Source organism: Pelobates fuscus, chromosome 2 (assembly GCF_036172605.1).
Source record: "Pelobates fuscus isolate aPelFus1 chromosome 2, aPelFus1.pri, whole genome shotgun sequence".
NCBI lineage: Eukaryota > Metazoa > Chordata > Amphibia > Anura > Pelobatidae > Pelobates > Pelobates fuscus.
This window is the reverse complement of record NC_086318.1, coordinates 317,192,719-317,214,891: the sequence shown is the minus strand read 5'-3', so window position 1 is coordinate 317,214,891 and position 22,173 is coordinate 317,192,719. Positions and strand designations below refer to the sequence as shown.

The following is a 22,173-nucleotide window of genomic DNA, read 5'->3' as shown; positions in this document are numbered from 1 at the left end:
GTACCTACACAAGTTGGTGGATTTGGGGCACAAGTATGGGGGCTTTGCTTTTTATGACTACCACAAGTCGGTATCTGCCAAGGCTGCAGCAGCTTTGTCCCAGTTTAATATTCAGACAAACTAGGAGCAATTGAATAAAGAGCTGTTTTGTAGGCATTTTGCAGGCTTGAAGCTCCCTTGTGCAGTTTGTTACTCTTCCTCTCATTTCAGCAACTTGTGTCCCTGCAAAGCTGAACCTTCCACTTCTTCATATCTAGCACATACCAATCCAGGTTCCTCCCTAGGTCAAGATCGAGGCCAGAAGGATAAACTGGGCAGGCCCATCGTCTTCCTGGGTAAGGCACAGGAGTGTAACAACTTTAATGCAGGTACCTGCAATTACAGTGCATGTAGGTTGTTGCACATCTGTTCTATATGCTTAAGGGCACACGCCAAATCTATGTGCCCCTCCAAGCTTTTTCCCAGGAGATGACTTACGGAGGTCAATCTAGACAACCTCACTTATCATTTACGTGAACACCCTTCTCCTCACTTAGTGGATTTCTTGGTATCAGGTTTTTCTGAAGGTTTTCACATAGGTTTAGTGGCACTTCCCTCCGGCACACTAGAATGCCCCAACCTGTTATCAGCTTACTGCGACCCCACAGCAGTAGATACTCTACTGGCCAAGGAAGTCCAGCTAGGTTTTTTGATAGGCCCTTTCACCCATCCACCTTTTCAGTCATCACGCACAAATCACATAGGTGTTGTACCTAATAAGTCCTCCAATAAACAACGTCTTATCATTGATCTTTTGGCTCCTCATTCTTCACATACACCAAGCACTAACTCACTCATCCCTGCTGAAGAATTCTCCCTCCATTATGACACTGTGAATAACGCCATACGGGCCATTTTACACATGGGTAAGCACACTTGGTTAAGCAAGACGGATATGTCTAATGCATTCAAGTTGCTTTCAATCCACTCGTACCTGTGGCATCTTCATGGTATCAAATGGAAGGGAAATTACTACTTTTGCACTAGATTGACTTTTGACTCCAGGAGCAGTCTGAAACTATTCAATATTTTCTCTGAAATACTCTGCTGGCTGCTCCTTAATGTCGTTTTCTGTCCCATGGTGATTCACCATCTTGATGATTTTTTACTGGTGGAACCTGGTACACTGACACCCCAAAGTATTTTCAGCATCACAGCTCTATTTTCCACATTAAGCATCCCTATCTCACCTGATAAGACTCTTGGACCAACTAACAGATTGGTGTTTTTGGGTATCACCTTAGACACAGTGGCATGTCAGGCAAGCCTTCCTGACAAGAAGTTAGTACGCGTCAGAGAGGAATTGGACCGCTTCCTTCGGGTTGGTTCATGTATTCGTAGAGATCTTCAGTCTTTACTGGGATCCCTCAATTTTGATATGCGAATCATCCCGCAGGGTAGGGCGTTTATTTCCAGGCTTCTTTGTCTCCTACCTGGTTTGTCTGATGATGCCACAGTTCTCCTTGACCCCCTGCCAGAGCTGATCTACACATGTGGCGCCACTTTCTCTTATCTTGGAATGGTATTTCTAAGTTTTCCCACCTCTTTCTCACTTATCACCCTTCATCATGACTGATGCAGCAGCTCACACTGGGTTTGCCGTAATTTTTGGAAACTTTTGGTTCAGGGATTCCTGGCCAGTTAAGACACTCTCCTTGACTGCTTTCAACGCGACCTCCGCCCTGTTCGAAATTTACCCCATAGTAGCAGCGGCTCACACGTGGTGTCATCTTTGGACAGGGAAGGCCATTAGATGTCTGTGATAATGTTGTGGCTTGCGAAATCATCAATAAGGGATGCTCGTCGTCCTTGACCATCATGAAATTGCTCCGTCGATTGACTTGGCTCGACTTTTTCCTCTGTTGTGAACATATCTCAGGTGTTGATAACAGATTGGCTGACGACCTGTCACGTTCTCGATTAAAGGGTTTTCTCACGGCTTCACCCCACTGCAGACAGGTTCCCATCCAGAACTCCGCTCTTTCAAGAGCTTGTGATGGACTAGCTAGTCTTCTTTCTCACGCACGTGCACTCTCTTTCTCACGTTCTGCACTGTCTGTCAACACAAAGACGGCTTATGACATGGCTTTAACAGTGTTTAGAAGGTTTGCCATGGAATTCCACACCCAGGAGGATTTTTCCATTGAATCCATGGTAGCTTTTGCTTCTTTTTGCCACTTTCACCTTAAGTTAGCACACAACACAATTAAACTTTATCTCACAGGAATTCAACATCACGTAGTCACTACCTTTCCCAATCACACACCTGGTCTCTCATCATATCCTATTAAAAATATACTTAGGGGTATTAATAAATCCGACAGACCCCCTACTTCCAGATTACATATAGATGGTTCCATATTCCGTGCTCTCAGTGATTTATTAGACACCAGACCATTTGACAACAATACCAACCTAGTTATTTAAACCTCTATTTACATAGCATTCTACGGTTTCCTAAGACCGCAAGAGTTTACCGTAGCTAGACAAACCAACCTCTGTTCAAGCCTTAAAATATCAGATATCACAAAACACCAGGATCACTACATACTTTCCCTCCAAACTTCTAAAAGCAACCACACTAGTCTACTATCCCTCTGTATCCTACCGGAAACAAATGGTGTCCAGTTAAAATACTTGCCTCCTACCTGTCCACCCTCAAGCATATCAGATATAATTCATCACTTCTATCACTACAGGGTATGGCCTTTACCACTGCCAAATTCATCTTCTATATCAGAACCCTACTCTTGAGATAAGGTTTTAATCCAGCATCATTCTCTGGTCATTCATTTAGAATAGGGGCAGCTTCCGCCTCTTCCAGCACTGACACCCTGGTACATATTATCAAAAGATTGGGGAGATGGAAATCCTCAGTTTACCACCGATATATATTCCTCATCTGGAGAAAGAAATGAGGAAAGCTTTTATAAATCTGTTTTTTTTATTTTATTTATTTGATGCAATAAAGTGTGTTTTCTTTGATACCTTTTTGCCCTTTTTTATTACAGGCCACCCGTACGTTGGTTACGGCACACCCCAACCAACTTTTGCATTAACACGATCCATGCTTACTCCATAATGTTTTTTGACCACAAGTTTTAAGGCCATAGGTCTGTATTTGTGGGAGGGGTTTAAATATATCATTAGCTTATAAAAACCCAAATCACCCTCTTACCTGGGTCGTACTCGTTCAGGTTATCCCACCCACCTCACCCCTTATGTTATTTATTTACTTTTATTAATACCTTTACATTGGTGGGCCTTCTTTTATTACAGGTCTACCCGTACATTGGTTACGGCACACCCCAACCAACCTTTGCATTAACACGATCCACGCTTACTCCATAATGTTTCCGACCACAAATAGCTAGATATATCTACTTCAAATACCTTATCTCTACCTCTAAAATCCTTTTTCTATAATTGTAAAGTGCTACTGAATATGTTGGAGCTATAAAATTAATAATAATACTAACGATCCCCGTCTCCATTTCTGGACATTTTAGACGTTTGCTCCAATTACACCAGATGTTTGATTAGGATTTTTTTTATTTTATTTTTTATTTTTTTTATAATGAGAAAATGTAGAGTGAAACATGAGGACTAAGTGTGGTTTCACTTTAAAGAGTCATCATAATCGTTAATAATTACTTTATAAAGCAAAGTTCAGTAGAATTGGAGTTTTATTCATGACCACAATAATTGGAGTATGCTCCATGTGTCATCACTAACACACCCCCTGGTGCAAGGGTGTTGGGATCCTGTACCAATGACGCAGTAATGTATACGACATTTGTTAATGCTGTGTATTCATAAACAATAACTAACTTATATATTCTTAACTTTGTATATGTTGTTGAGATACTCTGTATGTTGCAGCTACCCCTGGGGCTTGTGTTCCCTCAGCCTCTCATCTAAGAAGAAATTAGATATTTTGGGATTACAGCTTGTTATCTAAAACCAAAACAAAAATAGCACATAGCATAATATTGTTTTAGAAAAATCACACAAGCTAGTGATTATTGCACTCACGAGTAATCCTGAATATATAGCGCTCACTGGTGCCTCCCATCGATGAATGTGGGGACTTTATACCTGTGTCAGAGTGACTTAAAACAAGTCTATATTGCAAAAGGAAAAAGTGAACTGGAGTTGTGGATACCAGTAGTCCCACCACCTACATTGAGGGCAGGCATCAGGGCTATATAATAATGATTTCTTGTGAGTGCAATTATCATTCGCTTTGTGGGGTTTTTTTTATGTGACTTTTTTTATAAACAGTATTATGCTGTGTACTTTTTTAGTTTTGTTTTAGATAACAAACTGTAACTTCAAAATATTGTACTTATTTCATATGCTGTGTATTCATTAAAGAGCTACTATGACTGTAGCAGAGCTCAGTACTCAGGCATCCATGGTAGTTTTCCTATTCCAAGCGAAAATCGCACTTGAGTGTTATGGCAAAGTTACATTCCACTCGGAAGTTCCACAGAGTTTTGAAGTTTGTCCCGGTCACTTTGTGGAAGTCTGGTTTGGGCAGGCCAGACTAAGCTTCCCAGTAACCCTGTGACCCTAATTAGCACAAGGTGATTTAGGCATAAGAAGGGAGTTGGAAGTGGAGAATTGGAGTTCTGTCCTGATGCCAGCACTTCTTCTGCTGGGGTTGCAACTGGGGAGGGAGGCCAACTACCTCCACTCCCTTTGCTGGGATCTGCCACTGGGGAGGGATGCCAGCCAACTCCATTCCCTTTGGTTGGAACAGCCGCTGGGGAAGGGAGGCCAGCTACCTCCACTCCTGTTGTTGTGATCTGCCATCCAGATCTCCTGTGCCTGCTTCGCTTGCGCCTCCAGCCAAACAATCACCTCAGCCATAGTGGACTGTATTGTTGCCTACGAGGGGTTCAGCCCATAGAAAGCCAGCCGCATCCTCATTCCTCAGGAACTCATGTTTTTTCAGGACGAGTAGGAGAGTGTTGTGCTGGCTTGGTCCCCCTCCATTAGTTCTGCAACTACCTATACTCCTTTTGTTGGGATCAGCTGCCTGGTAGAGAGGAAGAAAACCTCTGCTCCTTTAGTTGCACTCTGCCACTGTGGAGGGAAGACCTCCAACCATGCCATCCTAATCTCATGTTCCTGCTTCGCTTGCACTTGCAGGTTGGTCACCAAAGTCATAGTGTGCCTTATCATCTCCTCTGTGGGGTTGGGCCCATAGAGGGCCAGCCGCATCTTCATCTCTCTGTGGAACTCATGCTTATTAGAGGACGGGTTGAAGGATGCACTGCTAGCGTGGTCCCCCTACATCAGTTCTTCAATTAAGTTAGCCATTAACTTGTTGCTTGCTTTCCTTCCTCTCGCCTCCAGCAGTTCCTTTAAGGTGCTGCACTTAATCCACAACTAAGTTTGCTCCATCCACTGCCTTGGTCTCCTAGGGACTAGATCATCCCATCGCTTGCCACCAGTTGTTGCAGAGCTCAGTACTCAGACTGAGTACCTCCGTTGTAGTTTTCTTATAACAGGAGAAAATCGCACTTCAGTGATTATAGCTAGACGGCACTAGACGGCACATAGTGCTAGGGACAAGAACTTCCTTTATTGCAGCTGGGCAGAAGTATTTATACACAAAGATGTTAATTTGCACACAATAGGGTTACAGTGGTACCCAATGCGGTATGGACTTGGTATTCTAACTAATTACACAACATATCTTAAGCCAACCAATAATAGACTACAAAGCTTACAACTAATGTTAATGGAGCCCTGTAATTACCATGAAGGAAGGGGAAAAACAATAGCAAGGACTGAAAATCACATGGGGGATTAATATGTGTGGCAGGGCAGCCAGTTTGAACAGGTCTGGAAATGGGACAACACCCTCCTGGCAAAACAATAAAACAAGAGAAGGTGGAAGAAAATAACTAACAACAAATTAATACATTATACACACTCTGCACCTATAATGGGCACAGAGTGACTAAAACATAAGAGTAATCTGGGGACCTACATAAAGTGCCGTCTTCCGTCCCCATTGATGGTGACTACAGTCACAATGACTTTTCAGAAGAGCTGAGATTCTTCGACTTTGCTTCCGTTGCTATGTAAAGGCGAGAGAGTGATGACTCACAATTAAAGAGTAGAGAGTGGAGAGACTGTAAGCAAGATATTGCTTCTCAGTACATAGGGTTTCAAAGTAGGTAAAAAAAAATGTGGTGGATCGGTGAGGCTCTTAATGTAGTGCTTTAATTGGTGATATTGTACTTGCAATCTGAGGATGTTTCCAACTGAAAGAAGATAGTGAGAGGTTTTGTGGTTTTATTAATTAAAGGAACACTCTAAGCTCCTGGTGCTGACATTGTTCCACAGTAAGTAGTCAAACCAATTTAGTACAGTTTGACACCTTACCTGGGTCCTGTCGGGTGCCCATGGCCACAACCCCAACAGTAGAATCCAGCTAGACATGCAAGACCACACTTACTGGCTGATAGTGTCAGCTGAGCTCTCTCAGCCAATGAGCATGGTCCTGTATCAGCTGTGCTTTATTCTGCGGGGATATCTGACATCTCTTAGCTCGTAGGACACAGGTAAGTTGTCAAAGCCTACTAAAAATGTTTAACTACCGTAGAATTGTGGAATGGAATGGTGCCTGGGCAGTTTGCTGTAGTAGTTGTGGTGCTTGAAGTGTACCTTTTATTGTATGGTACATTTTGCCATTAATGGGTAAAACAGGAGGTAGGTACAGCACCTAAATAGTCCTTATTTGGGAGTATATAACGACAAGAAGAAAGAAACTGAATAAACTAATAGTGTAGTATGTAAAACAAAAGTTTGTATACATATGATGATAAAATGTGCAGGCGCTGCACCTACCTCTTGTCTTACCCAGCTTTTACCGGACAAGAGAGACTCCGTACTTGGTGTCACTAGCTGCCACTTGACTGTAATCATCTTACACAAGCGCTGAATTATTATTGTGTGTTATTTTGTCACTAATACTTACATTACCAAGTGCAAATTAGCACAAAATTACCAAAAAATAAATACCAGAATAATTGCTCTTGGGTATTATCATTCAGTATCCATTCTTCTAGAGCATGATCACAATAGTTGTAATTTTTTTTTCATAGCATGATAACGTGATATTTTTCTTTTTTTCCAACAGTGCTTTTAAAGTTGTTGCTATGTAACAATATGGATGGTATCCTAGAAGTAGCTCGAGTCTTCGGCAATCTCTCCCGCTACCAGGATGTACGTGATTTCATTGTGGAGCAAAGTGGTGAGTTCCTATGCATTCTTCCTGACATGTGCTAGTGATACAATATGTACAGATAGAAAGTTGTAGTCAGTGGAAAATTATAACATTTTTCTGAGTTCAGCATGCCGTCCACTTTTTTCCTAACTTGCTTTTTGATCAGTTTTAACATCTGTATAAGTGTATTTGGGGAAAAAAATCAAAGGAATGAGCAGAAGAAAGGCAGGTGAGCTTTTTTACCAAGTAACAGTGTTGTGTTGCATTGTAAACCACTATATACTTGTAGCATATACTCTAAAATGGGTTGTGCTTGGTAAATATTAAAAGCCCCTGCCCCTGTTGTTTCTATAGAACTTTTTTTTCTTTAAACCGGTTTGGCGAAAATCGGCTCTCCATGGTCACTTCCTGTCCTCAGCTGAGCAGATAATGAGGCAGATAGGCTTCTGCATAATTCTATCCAACATTAAAAGCGAAGAAGATGATGTGATAATACTGTACAACTATATGTATGGATATACAACATATAACCTAATATTAGTGTTCAAACTCAAGGAAATCGGTCTAGATGAAAATGCTTGTTCTTGGGTAGAGCATTGGCCTCAAAACAGAGTACAAAGAGTTGTCATTAATGGTAAATTTTCAAGCTGGACAGAGGTGGCAAGTGGTGTCCCTCAAGGGTCTGTTCTGGGACCCCTTCTATTTAACATGTTTATAAATGATCTTGAAGACGGCATTGAAAGTCATGTTTCAGTGTTTGCAGATGACACAAAACTCTGTAAAATAATACAATGTGAGCAAGATATTACTTTGCTGCAGAGGGATTTAGATAGACTGGGGGACTGGGCACTCAAATGGCAGATGAAATTTAATGTTGAAAAATGCAAAGTTATGCACTTCGGCGTAAAGAATACATAAGCAACGTATACCCTTAATGGAAGCGAATTAGGGATAACAACACACGAAAAGGACTTGGGCATTGTTATAGACAACAAACTATGCAACAATGTGAAATGTCAATCAGCAGTGGCCTAGGCCAGTAAGGTATTGTCATGCATGAAAAAGGGCATTCATTCTTGGGCCGAGAATATAATTTTGCCTCTTTATAAATCACTGGTAAGACCACATATTGAATATGCTGTGCAATTTTGGGCACCTGTTCTAAAGAAGGATATTATGGCACTAGAAAAAGTGCAGAGGCGGGCTACAAAACTAATAAAAGGAATGGAACATATCAGCTATGAAGAAAGGTTAACAAATTTAAACATATTTAGTTTAGAAAGTGGATATGATAACATTATTCAAATATATTCGGGGCCAATATATTGTGTGGAAATCTATTCACAAACTGGACTTTACATAGGACGCAAGGTCATGCGTTTAGACTGGAAGAAAGAAGATTTTGTCTAAGGCAAAGGAAAGGTTTTGTTTTTTTACTGTAAGAACAATAAGGATGTGGAATTCTCTGCCTGAAGAAGTGGTTTTATCAGAGTCCATACAGATGTTCAAACAGCTACTAGATGCATACTTGCAAAAACAGAATATTCAAGGATATAATCTTTCAATGTAGGGTAATAACTGCTTGATCCAAGGATAAATCTTACTGCCATTTTGGGGTCAAGAAAATGTTTTTTTCCTAGCTTGTTGCAAAATTGGAAGTGCTTCAAACTGGGTTTTTTGCCTTCTTTTGGATCAACAGACAAAAAACAAATGTGAGGAAGGCTGAACTTGATGGACGCAAGTCTCTTTTCAGCCTATGTAACTATGTAACCTGTATGAGTTACAATGTGCGTATGCTCCTTGCATAGGTTATAGTACATGGTGGTCCCCTGATGCTTTGTCTGTGCATCGCTGAAGATATAAGCCTATCCCAGAGCTCACAGCCTGATATTTCACTTCTGCTTAATAGATATAATTCTAGAATCTCAAATCTGGAAATGTCTGTATTATTTCTGCAGGAACAGTGGTGCCGGGCTTTGGATTCCTGGACAGCACGTTTTTTTGTCGAACTGCTCAAAAACATTTGACGAAACTAGAGGGACTGCCCCTAAAACTCCTTGTACCATGACCACTGTGATAAGTTGCTTAGTGTCATTTAATATAAACATAATAATTATCAGTTGTTAACTCAGGGATAAATCTGATAGCTATTATGGAGATTGGGCTGTGTATATTTTTTCTGAATAGCTACAGCAATAGGAAAGAGTGAAAGGTTGAATATGATAGACCTGATTGTGGTTTCCCAGATTGGTTCATATAAAACTTTATAAAAGCTTCTCTCCTTTTGTCATTAGGATCACTCATAAATATATTAAATAATGAAATCCATTTAACACTTTAAAAGCTATATTTTCTCTTCTGCTTTTTTTGGGCTGCATTGTGCATAGAATAAACCTATAAGTCACTCCTCCGAAGAACCCATGTTAATATTATTGTTGCAATTTTTATCACCTAGTAAATGAGTTTAGAGACAATGGCCTTTGACTTTTAAGTGGACTGCTAATTATTTTTACGAGGCTGCGCTAGCTCATGATTGGAGAGAAAAACCAAACAATGGAAATGACCAAACAATAGGCCATACTGTAATATTTAACCACATGCTATTTCCTGTCCTAATGTGTTTTATACCCCACCTCATATAGACTGTAAGCTCGTTTGAGCAGGGTCCTCTTCAACATATCGTTCCTGTAAGTTTTCTTGTAATTGTCCTATTTATAGTTAAATCCCCTCTCATAATATTGTAAAGTGCTACGGAATCTGTTGGCGCTATATAAATGGCAATAATAATAAGGTGACTGAAATATTAAATCCTTTTTAAATCTTTGCTCTGGGACAAGCAGCGGATTCTCTCAGTGAGAGAACCACATATGTACAATATGGATTAACAAGCAATGAAGCTATTTAATTAGTATGGTCTATGAGTAAGTGCCGTGTTGGCCACAAAAAAAGCATTAGGTTGCTCGTTATTTTCTTTTTGGTGCTATTAATTTCAATAAAACGGTTTTACAATTTTTTAAAGCCTTATTCTGTGAATTGTTGTTCTGGGGGCTTCTCTTAACTTGTGGGTAGAGTTCTGATAAATATTTATGTTTTGTCCTGTTTTCCTCTCCCAGCCATGCCTCAGTTAATTTTCCTTTGCTTAGCCTTCCTTCACCTTTTGAACTTCAATCTGCCCAGCCCTGCCTAGTTAAAATTTTGGGTGTATAAATCATGCCCCTTTAATTGCATTGCTCAATTCACTGCTATTCGGGAGTTAAATAACGTTTGTTTCTGTTTATGCAGCCTTAGCCACACCTCCCACACATGTTACTCACACAGGAAGCATAAAAAAAAAACATTTTCAATCAGATGTTAGTTTGCTTTTTAAGATTTTTATCTCCTGCTCTATAAATTGAACTTTAATCATACACATGAGACTCCTGCTGGGTCCAGCAAGCTACTAACAGAGGAGGAGATAAGAAACTCTAAATTATACAGAATATGCAATAAAGAAAGAATAAACATCAGATCTCTCTTGACAGGAAGTGTTTAGGAAGGCTGTGTAAGTCACATGCAGGGAGGTGTGACTGGGAGTGTATAAACAACTTGGTTTAACGCCTAAATGACAGAGAAGTGAGCAGTGAGACAGGAGCATGTTCAGCACACCAAAAACCACTAGATTAAGCTAAAGTTGTTTTGGTGCCTATAGTGTCTCTTTAACTTCCAATCTCCACAGTTGGATTTAACACTTTAAAATATACATTTATTGTGTACCAGGAAAATAAACAGCCTTTTTACCTCTTGGATTAATTTAACAATATTTTTTTTTCTTTTACAATAAAAAAAAAGGATAAAACTGGGCAAATCAGACAATAACATGAAATCTACCTGCAAATAATAACTCCTATCTTTTTGTCTTCTGCTCCACCTGCCCTACAACCTAGTGTACAAATATATGACAACACTGGTGGATGCCAAGCACCAAGATGTCTGCTTTTCTGCATGTGGCGTTCTGATTAATTTAACTGCAGACAGGAATAAACGGGCCTTGCTGAAAGACGAAGGAGGAATTAAAAAGTAAGAATGCAAACACATCTATTTATTTTTTTTCCTGAACATTTTATTACATTTTCAGAATAAGAAAGAGAAGAGCTTCAGAAAGCAAAAAGGGGGTTCAGATAATAGATAAGGAGTATGAACAACAAAAGTATATTATATAATGAGATAGCATATAGAAATATATTATGGGTTATAACGGCATAAATACATATTATAGTCATAAGCAAAGATGTTATACAATACACAATGGCATTATTAGTATTATTACTAATATTAATATTGATAGTTATATAGCGCCAACTTATTGTGTAGTGCTTTACAATATTATATTATAAAGGGGGAAATTTAGCAATAAATGTGACAATTACAAAATGTTACCGGAACAATGGTTTGATGAGAACCTTCTTAAACGAGCTTACAGTCTAGAGGAGGTGGGGTATAAAAATATAATAGGAAGGGCATCGAGGGGGATAAAACCAAGCATTAAGGTGGAAATGCAATGTAGAAAAACTGGAAGGTGAGATGAGTGTGGCTTTTTAATAGAGAGCAAGAGACAGATTTGTGATACAGAAGTTACTTTGGGCGGCCATAAGCTTTTCTGAAGAGTTTTGAGGGACTTCTTAAATGATTGAATACTATGGGAGAAACTGATGGGGATAGGCAGGCTGTTCCAAAGGAAAGGAGCCGCCCATGAGAAGACCTGCAAGAGTGAGTTAGCAGTAAGGGTATGAGCAGTGATTATGTGATTATGATCACAATGATGACGTGGTCACTTTAAGAACAAGCATGATGTCATGCATACAGTCTATATAGGGGAGTCTGGCTGCATGGATCGGCTGGACCGTGCGGCAGGAGGAGGAGAGCGCAGGCTGGAGGAGGGCTCCGTGGCTCGAGGTGAGTACCCTTCCCCATGCCACGCGGCCGCATAGAGTGGTCAGACAGCGTGGCAGGAGGAGGGCTGCGCGGCCGGAGGTAAGTACCACAAGTATATAACATAATCCTTTAGATTTCGTAGGGAATGTAGCATGATTTATTGGTATTTGGTAACTAGAGAAAGGTGTTCCAGTCTCTTCAAATGTGTTTCCACAAGACATACTTTATAGAGTTATACACTGACTAATAAGAGATAAGATCTTTAATGGAACTAGCCAAAACGAGAAACTGCCTATTTGTATTATAAAAGTAAAGCAAAATGCATAAATATATTCCCAACAAAAACCTGCTTGCCTTTGATTGTGTATTTTTTTTTATTGGGGGTATATATAAAAGCAGGTTGCAAAAGCTGCAGATCTCTTGTCTGAAGTTTTTGCCCGCCCAGACTGTCTCTCTGTCTGTCCGATCACAGTCTCCCAATGCAGCTCAATGAGAAGTCTTTGCAAGGCATGTGCTCTGGGCAGTGCCTGCCTCTTGAGTTTAGCTCCACTGAGCTAACCAAACCAGGAAGTAACAGAACGGTTGACTTACTGAGAGCTAGGAAGGGTGTAACAAGGTTAATTTACAAATGTGCCAATTAATTTGCACGTTTTGTAAAATGAAAAAAATAGGACATACTTTTCACACATAAAGCACTTCATCAAGCTGAAATGCTTTAGGGCTTCCGGAGTGTCCTTTTACCATATATACCATAAAAAGAAAGCGTGTATCTCACATGAGATACCTGCAGTGTAAAGAGGGGTAGGAATCAAGCAAGGAGTGTAACATTGATGAGAGCACTCGTGTGTGACTGTAAGGACATAAATGATTGTAGATGGTAGGAAGCATGTGAAGGTATATAAAAAATAAAAATGCAAAATAGGGTACTGTGTTTTAAGTGCATCATAAATGTTTGTTTTCTAAAGATTTAAATGTTATCACACAGAAGCAATGTATGCAACTTTGTTAATCAAAATAAACAGTACTTTCATAATTGCTCCAAACTTCAAAACATCAACACCATTGTGCATAGATAACTTGATAGTTATCTGTTCTGATGTGGTGCAAGCAAGACATCCGATCAGGCTATGTACAGAAAGAAAAAAAAATACGACACAGAACATATCTTAACTGATAAAGATAATGAAATGATGGACTATTTGAAAAGTGAGACAAATTGATTATTTATGCTGGCACGTTTTGCATTTATATTGGGCCCTGATATTTTTTCCAGTTGCTGTCTACCTTCCTCCGAAGAACAGATCATCATCAAAACCACGAGTATAGAAAATCGTTTGACCTGATTTAAAATACAGTTTCACATATATGCTTGTTGGGCGGCGGGCCAGGTGCCCAAGTTGTTTAGGCTAAATATTTATTCTTCGAGAACAATTCCCCTTTTTTGCTTCTATTTCTTTTATTTGTAGTTCCTTTTTTGTCTGTTCCAATAACATTGTGTCTTTGTTTGCTTCTAAATTTATCATTGAGAGTGGAAACTTTCTTCTCCAAGTTTTCAGTTTGCAAACCTCAGAAACAGTTTATCTTTACACAGACATGTAAGCAAGTACCCTATCCTTCATCTGGTTTATTAGTTGTGAAACTGGAACATTTGCAATATATGTTTTTAGAGGAAACCAGCTTGTTTATGAACTTAATGCCCTCTCACAATGCATTTGTCAATTTAAAATCATGTTTGCATCTTTTCCTCTAGATGAGACATGTTTGTCAGATTCCTTAATATTATATACTGTATATATACTTTGGCATCATTATTTAAAATATGGATCCTGTGTGGATCCTTACTATTCTAAAATAAGAATGATAAAAAAAAATTGCACAAAATATGTTGCATGATTACATTTTAATTGAAAGGCAGGTCAGATCCTTAGCAAAATGGCACACAAGCAAAATTCTCAACATTTATCCACAATTTCCATGTTTCAAAGAAATTGTGAATGTTTGAGGTCATTACGTATTGAGCAGCAATGCTCTCTGTAACGGACCGTTTCAGCATAAAAGGGAATAAATCCGTTTAGGCGATAATCCCCTTTTCTAGAGACAGGCACAGCTACTGCAGAACACCAAACTCCCGATCTGGATACGAAATAACACTCCGAACTGGAACAGTTGAACAAGAAAAGCATACAATCCGCTTACACTCTTGGCAGTCAGCTTACAATCCAATTCCCCCCAAGAACGAGACGACACTTCATTTTGAGGGTTAATCAGGAACTCAGGACTGGGACACCCAGTCTGGCTTTTATTACAAACAAGTACATACAGGACACTCCCAGGGGGAGGATGAAATTAACCAATCACATGGATGTACCTCCCACACATTTCCTCCCCTTAGATTAACACTTAACATAATTATACCGTACACCCTTTTCCCCAATTCCTGGATGTACCCCAAATACATATGCTACACCTCCAAAACAGGTATCCCCTGATAGCCCTTATTCAGGGGGACAACATATTCAAGAATCATTCGGATGAATGGTTCGGGAGATATGAGGTTCCAAAGATTTGACCGACCGCATGGGTAAAGTATCCGAAAACAGTTCCATGCATTTTGGCCCTGCGGTCGGTCACAAACAAGTGAATGAAACAGACGAATTACTGGTGTTATAGAGACTAAGGGGGATTCACATGAATCCCCTAGTTCGTACGTTTCTTTCTACCGAACGGCGGGCCGTTCGGTAGTTACCCCACGAAATCCTGGAAGTCTGGAGGTCTCAGCGGTGTTTGCCTAGTCGAGTGTCCGATTTCAGTTCCAGACACTCGACGGCAAAACACCGCTGTTCGGTAGTTTAAGATGGCCGCCGCCACGTGTTTGTTTCCCGAATGGCGGCCACCCAGAGGACAAAGAACACATTACATGGATTGCCAATTACCTGTTTGCAACATTGTTGCAAACGGTAATTGGAGGCACACTTATTCCTGGGTGGTCTGGTTGTTCGGTAGTTTCACTCAATATATTGAATGGAGTGATTCTACCGAACAATGAGATGAATGCTGCATATATATCACCCAGGTTAACTGCATACAAAAATACGTACATGACATTAAAGTATTAAAGGCAGGATTACTGTAATACGCTCCACAGTCTTAAAGGGACAGTAGTCCCAAAAGTCCCAATCTGTTCATAGATGCTTTTAAAAGGGCCGGTAGCAGCAATATACATTATTACATGCCCAAATATAGTTTTTCCAGTACAATATGTCCAGGGGCCATAGTCGCAGGGCAGGAGGCTAGCAACCAGGCTTCTCCAGTTCACAGTGGCGAAGTTGGTTTCGCCACACTCTCTAATACTTTTGAACTGCTGGTCAATCTCACATTGGTTTGGAGGACTTCTGCTCATTGTCTTTTCACAGAACCTCAGCTACAATTCGGCATTTGTAGGTGTGTATGCATAGGCCACTTTAGGTCCACCTTCAGCATTTCCCTGGGGGGTAGTTCAGAAGTTTGTTTTTCCTCTACAATATTCAAATCAATCTTCTTTCTAATCAACTCTGATCCAGACTGTATCCAATATAGGCTCCTACTCACCTATTACCTTTTCTCAAGATCCACTCAGCAAAGCCCTCACTAGTTTTCTATCTTCACATTGGTTTGAAGGACTTCTGGCCCTTGTCTTTTTACAGGACCTCTGCTACAACTTGGCATTTGTGGGTGTTGATGATTAGCTAGATCACTTTAGGTCCACCTTTCCCTAGGGGGATAGGTCAGACGTTTGTCATTCCTCTGCAACCTTGATATCTTCTTTCTAATCAACTCAGCTTCAGACTATATAAAATATAGGCTCCTACTCACCTATATGGTTCCTTTTATCAAGCTCCGCTCAGCTCCTCAATGGTTTCCTATCTTCACAATAAAATATATAAATTCATTATTACATCATAAAGAGGCCTCTACATCTTGCTTGACTGTTTCTTACAGCTCTGCCTTCATTATTAAATGCTCATCATCATATGTTTCATCACATCTTTAATCAATCACAAACAGGGCTTATTCAGGGGTACTCTCTTATTCTGGCCTCACTATAATAATCTTTATTTGCTTCCCTTACTGTTTTCAAGTACCTCCTCAGAACTCATGTGTAAAGATATTTAGAAATCATTCCACTAAATCAACTCAACTTTCATGTTTCTCTCAGTTTGACTTTTAGCCAACACTTTCTTATCCCGTGGTATTTGTTGTTTGCACAATCTTAACTGTACCTTGAGTTTCACATGCCCTATTGCAATTTTTAATGTGCATTTGTGGGCACGGCTCTCAAAACCAGCTGTGTGAGTTTCTATGTCTATTATGTTTTTGTTATTGCAACATTTGATCAATTTCTAGTGATACAAAATGTGTCCTCACAATATAAAAAAAAAATGATAATTATGTTCCTTCCTTAAAGGGACACACAATACACCTAAAGCACGTTAAGCTTGCTGCAATGCTTTATGGGTGAACAGCATGCCTTCTTTTTTAATTTTACAAAAAGTGCAGATTTCAATACAAATTGGCACTTTTATAAATACATCCCCTCCATCTCTCTACCCAGCTGTCAAACAGAGAACTGGTCCTGGTACTTCCTGGTTTGATTAGCTCAGAGGGGCTAAACGTAAGAGGTAGGGTATTGCTCAGAGCACTTGCATTGTGCAGTCTGTGATTGAACAGTTACATAAAGTCTGGGCTGGATTAATGGGGGGAGGAAGGGGTATGCAAATACTTCACACTTCAAAACTGTTTTAGATATACCGCAATGAAACATTTTTTATAACTAGCTGCATGTATTTTTTCGTAGGGAGTGTATTTACTTTCTTTTAGTTGTTGTTGTTGTTTTATTTTTGGTTTGTTTGTTTTTGGGCAGTGGAGTATTCTTTTTTTCAGCATTGATAGACTATTATATCTTGAGCACCGACATTAGATTAGCACAGCCTGTGTATCTAAATAGCAATAGTTAAGGAGTGTTTAGAAAATGAATTCACACTAAATCTGGTTATAAACAATGTATGTGATTGAAATGTTATGTTTCAGACAGATGTTAAAGGAACACACCAATGGCCATAAACACTTCCGTGCACTGTAGTGGTTATGTTCCCAGCTTCTTACCTAGTTTCTTTTGAACAATGGAGAGCTGGAAGCTTTCTCTCTGAGATAAACCCAGTGTTGCAGGTCTTAGCTCGTAGGCTGAGATGAACTGGCTCTGCATTTCAGACTTAGTTGAGTTAACAGAAGCTCCTAGCAGGTCTCCAGGTGAAAGCTGGGAGGAAGACGATAACAGGTAAGAAGTCAAACCATTACCAAAAATTTTTGACTACTTACATTGGGGGTGCCAAGGCCCTCTTGCAGCCTTAACCACTACAGCTTACTGTAGTGGTTATGGTGTTTGGAGTGTTCCTGTAAGGTTACTACTATTACCTTTTTAATAAAATATCATAAATAACTCGTATATTACTGCATATTCTTTTACAGGCTGCTTGACTGCTTACGAGACTTTGGGCGTTCAGACTGGCAGTTGGCTGGTCTGGTGTGCAAGGTATTTTGGAATCTGAGTGAAAATATAACAAACGCAGATTTATGCTTTGGAAAGGAAGAGACCAACACACTTCTGGGCCTCTTATCATCTTTTCTAGGTGAGGGGTAAAAAAATATCACTAATGCAGATTAGTTACTGTCAGCACTATGAGTCATGTTTTCAAGAGAATTTTATTGTTTTTAGTAAAATTTGTTTGAAGGTCTCATAAACTTGTTTACATTAAAGAACACTATAGTGTTATAAATACATTTATTTCTAACGCTATAGTGTTTTTTCCTCACAAATGTCTTATTGTTGTGCCATGGTGGAAATAGTTGAGATCTCACAACCAGTCCTGGTCCTCCCATAGCTTTCTTTGGGCAAGCAGAGTAGCATGAGGAATTGTTCGGGTTCCCCCTGCCCATTACTTTCCTTATATCCCACAGCATGCATGTCTCGCCACTGCCACACCACCTCATCGATTTAGATAGTTAGTCTTGATCTCAGTCAATCCAATGCTTTCCCATGGGGAAGTAATGGGAGGCTAGTGCTTGCCAAAACACAGCGATGCGCCTATTGAATCCTCTCTATGAGAAGTATTTGATTGAAAAACGTAAGTAAAAATAGATTATTGCAGTGAAAGCGGCTCTAGTGGTTGTCAGGAGGATTGAGGTTAGTTAACCGTGCAATGAAAGCATGCTCATATCTCCAAAATGGCAATGTATCTCATTGCACGATTAAAAGGAAAGGGCCACTGCACCCAGACCACTTCATTGAGATAAACTGGTCTGGGTGCCTATAGTGTCCCCTTTAATATGAACTTATATTAAAGTATAATTATCCCCTGCATGTTCAGCAGTGTAAATGCTTACATTGATGCCTAAGAACACCCTTAGTGGCAGTCACTTGGGCAGCTACTAGATTGGTTCCATTCCTGCAAGGATTGCAGGACTGACATTCATCGTCTCCATACTTTGTATAGAGAAGCTGAATAGCGTGCTAGCCTCCCAATGTGTCCCCATTGAATGATGATCTAAGGCAGGGGGTGTGCCCTAAAAAAGGTTTGTGGTTACTTTGTTATGCTGCCGATATAAAACTAGTATATTTAGTTTTGCATTTTATTATAAATCCTTGATATTGCTGTTAGTATTCTATTTATATATACAGTTGCAAGAAAAAGTATGTGAACCCTTTGGAATGATATGGATTTCTGCACAAATTGGTCATACAATGTGATCTGATCATCATCTAAGTCACAACAATGGACAATCACAGTCTGCTTAAACTAATAACACACAAAGAATGAAATGTTGCCATGTTTTTATTGAACACACCATGTAAACATTCACAGTGCAGGTGGAAAAAGTATGTGAACCCTTGGATTTAATAACTGGTTGAACCTCCTTTGGCAGCAATAACTTCAACCAAACGTTTCCTGTAGTTCCTGTTAAGTTCTCCTGCAAAATGTCTTGATAAACTTGGGAATTCATTTTTCCTTTGATGATAGCAATTCGTCCAGGCCCTGACGCAGCAAAGCAGCCCCAAACCATGATGCCCCCACCACCATACTTCACAGTTGGGATGAGGTTTTGATGTTGGTGTGCTGTGCCTCTTTTTCGCCACACATAGTGTTGTGTGTTTCTTCCAAACAACTCAACTTTGGTTTCATCTGTCCACAGAATATTTTGCCAGTACTGCTGTGGAACATCCAGGTGTTTTTGTGCAAACTGTAAACGTGCAGCAATGTTTTGTTTGGACAGCAGTGGCTTCCTCTGTGGTATCCTCCCGTGAAATCCATTCTTGTTTAGTGTTTTACGTATTGTAGATTCAGGGATGTTAGCATTTGCCAGTGACTTTTGTTAGTCTTTAGCTGAAACTCTAGGATTCTTCTTCACCTCACTGAGCAGTCTGCACTGTGCTCTTGCAGTCATCTTTACATGATGGCCACTCCTAGGGAGAGTAGCAGCAGTGCTGAACTTTCTCCATTTATAGACAATTTGTCTTACCGTGGATTGATGAACAGCAAGGCTTTTGGAGATACTTTTATAACCCTTTCCAGCTTTATGCAAGTCAACAATTCTTAATCGTATGTCTTCTGAGAGCTCTTTTGTGCGAGGCATCATTCACATTAGGCAATGCTTCTTGTGAAAAGCAAACCCGGAACCGGTGTGTTTTTTATAGGGCAGGGCAGCTGTAACCAACACCTCCAATCTCTTCTCATTGATTGGACTCCAGTTGGCTGACATCTCACTCCATTTAGCTCTTGGAGATGTCATTAGTCTAAGGGGTTCACATACTTTTTCCACCTGCACTGTGAATGTTTACATGGTGTGTTCAATAAAAACATGGCAACATTTCATTCTTTGTGTGTTATTAGTTTACGCAGACTGTGATTGTCTATTGTTGTGACTTAGATGATGATCAGATCACATTTTATGACCAATTTGTGCAGAAATCCATATCATTCCAAAGGGTTCACATACTTTTTCTTGCAAATGAATGTATATATATTCTGGCCAAAGGTTGTCCTTTTGGGGGGGGGGGGGCGATGGGGGAGTTTTGAAGTTTGTTCTTTTCCTTTTTTTTTTTCAGTTTTTTTATACATAACATTGCGTGTTTCAATTCACAGATGAACAAGTTGTTCTGGACTATAGATGGAATGCCGATCTAATGGAGTACCACAAGTCATGCTGGAAATTGGAATTTAAACCTGTTGCTATAGAGTTGTTAGATAGAATTCAGAGTTACCATTCCTATCTGGAACCTTTGCCTGGACCAGTTTAATTTGGGTGCATTTATAATCGGAGTATTGGTTTTGGAAGTAGAGCTTCCTAGTTGATATATGCCAATATGGATATGATCATTTTCAACTGTACAGTAAGTTATTGATAAAATATATACCGTATATTTTTTTTCAGCACCTTCTGCATCTTAGTGTTTTTCAAACCTGTCTCTAGACTTATTATAAGGCCAAGATATGAGGTTATTCCATAACCACTAAAGCCCACTGAGTTTGAGAAGAGCAATGGTTTACACAATGTTTTGTGGTGTTAATGGAATATTTTCTATAGAATGCACAACATACTAAACTTGTTAATACAAATTGTTTATTTTTATTGTAGTATCTAAGGAAACCTTATATTTTAATACAAGACGAAGATGTCCAAAAATTTATTTTTTGGATTAAAACAATAAAATGTAAACCTATTAACATTTCTTATGCCGTCATTGCTAATCTTGGTGGTTTCAATGATTGTAAAGTCCTTTACTATAGTAAGATGTCTTACCATTGTAATCAGATGGTTTATTGTTAATAGACAAGTTTAGTTTTGAAAGTTAAAATGGGATTATAGACAGAATTTATACAGGTAAAATGTAAAAAAAATGCATTAAAATCTGATTTTATATCTGTGATAAATACTTTATTGATATGCACATTGGGACTGAGGTCTGCCCAATGCTACATTATTTATATTTTTGTTATCTTTCTGGAGTGTGTTGGTCAGACGCTTCCTTGTCAGTCTAGTTTCTTGGTTGCTATCCTCTTGTATTGACATAAAATTTAAATAAAAATGTTTTATTTAAATGCATTCAAATGAAATTAGAAAGATACTGCATTCCGAATATCCATGTTTTGCTTTAAAATTTAAGTTTCTTATTGTTCTGCCATAATGTCCTTTCCCTCCAGAAAATAGTTGAGTCCTGGTCCTCCCATAGCTTTCTTTGGTCAAGCAAAGCATAAGTGACTGAAAACAATTCAAGGGAGTATTTGTATCGTTGGTACTGGTGATGTAAAGGGTTAAAAAAAACTTTTTTCACTTACCCAGCACCAGCACAGGGATTCCAGCACCGATGTCCCTCCTCTGCCGACGTCAGCCGATATGGAGAACCTTATGCTCATTAGACCTTCCCCATAGGAAAGCATTGATTGAAAACAACTTTACTCCCCTTACAGTGTTTACACAGATGTATTTCTTTGTGCTAGGTAAATTGTGCAGTAAGTGTTTTACATCTCAGCTTGGTAAATGAGATAGCTAGTAAAACCTTGGGTGAAATATGGCAAAGGGGATGAATATAGCACAGTGGTAAGACATGGTGAAAAGAGTGAAATATAGCAGATAAGGTGATATATCGCATGCAGCATAACTAAGAATGGATAATATAGGGCAAGGAGGATTTTTGGGATGCAAGTTTACTAATTAAAGGGACACTATAGTCACCTGAACAACTTTAGCTTAATGAAGCAGTTTTGGTGTATAGAACATGCCCCTGCATCCTCACTGCTCAATCCTCTGCCATTTAGGAGTTAAATCCCCTTGTTTATGAACCCTAGTCACACCTCCCTGCATGTGACTTGCACAGCCTTCCATAAACACTTCCTGTAAAGAGAGCCCTATTTAGGCTTTCTTTATTGCAAGTTCTGTTTAAT

The 22,173-nt window shown here is 39.5% G+C and overlaps 1 protein-coding gene across 1 annotated transcript in view; it reads left to right on the top strand.

The window, feature by feature from the left end:
- ARMC2 (armadillo repeat containing 2) overlaps window positions 1–20,903 on the top strand; it is a 183,759-nt gene extending 162,856 nt beyond the window's left edge. Inside the window, exons 15-18 of the mRNA XM_063443529.1 lie at window positions 7,199–7,312; window positions 11,209–11,341; window positions 17,702–17,862; window positions 20,374–20,903. Coding sequence (XP_063299599.1) covers window positions 7,199–7,312; window positions 11,209–11,341; window positions 17,702–17,862; window positions 20,374–20,528 — 563 coding nt within the window. The 3' untranslated portion in view covers window positions 20,529–20,903. The remainder of the gene's footprint in view (window positions 1–7,198; window positions 7,313–11,208; window positions 11,342–17,701; window positions 17,863–20,373) is intronic.
- The last annotated feature ends 1,270 nt before the right edge of the window (window positions 20,904–22,173 follow it).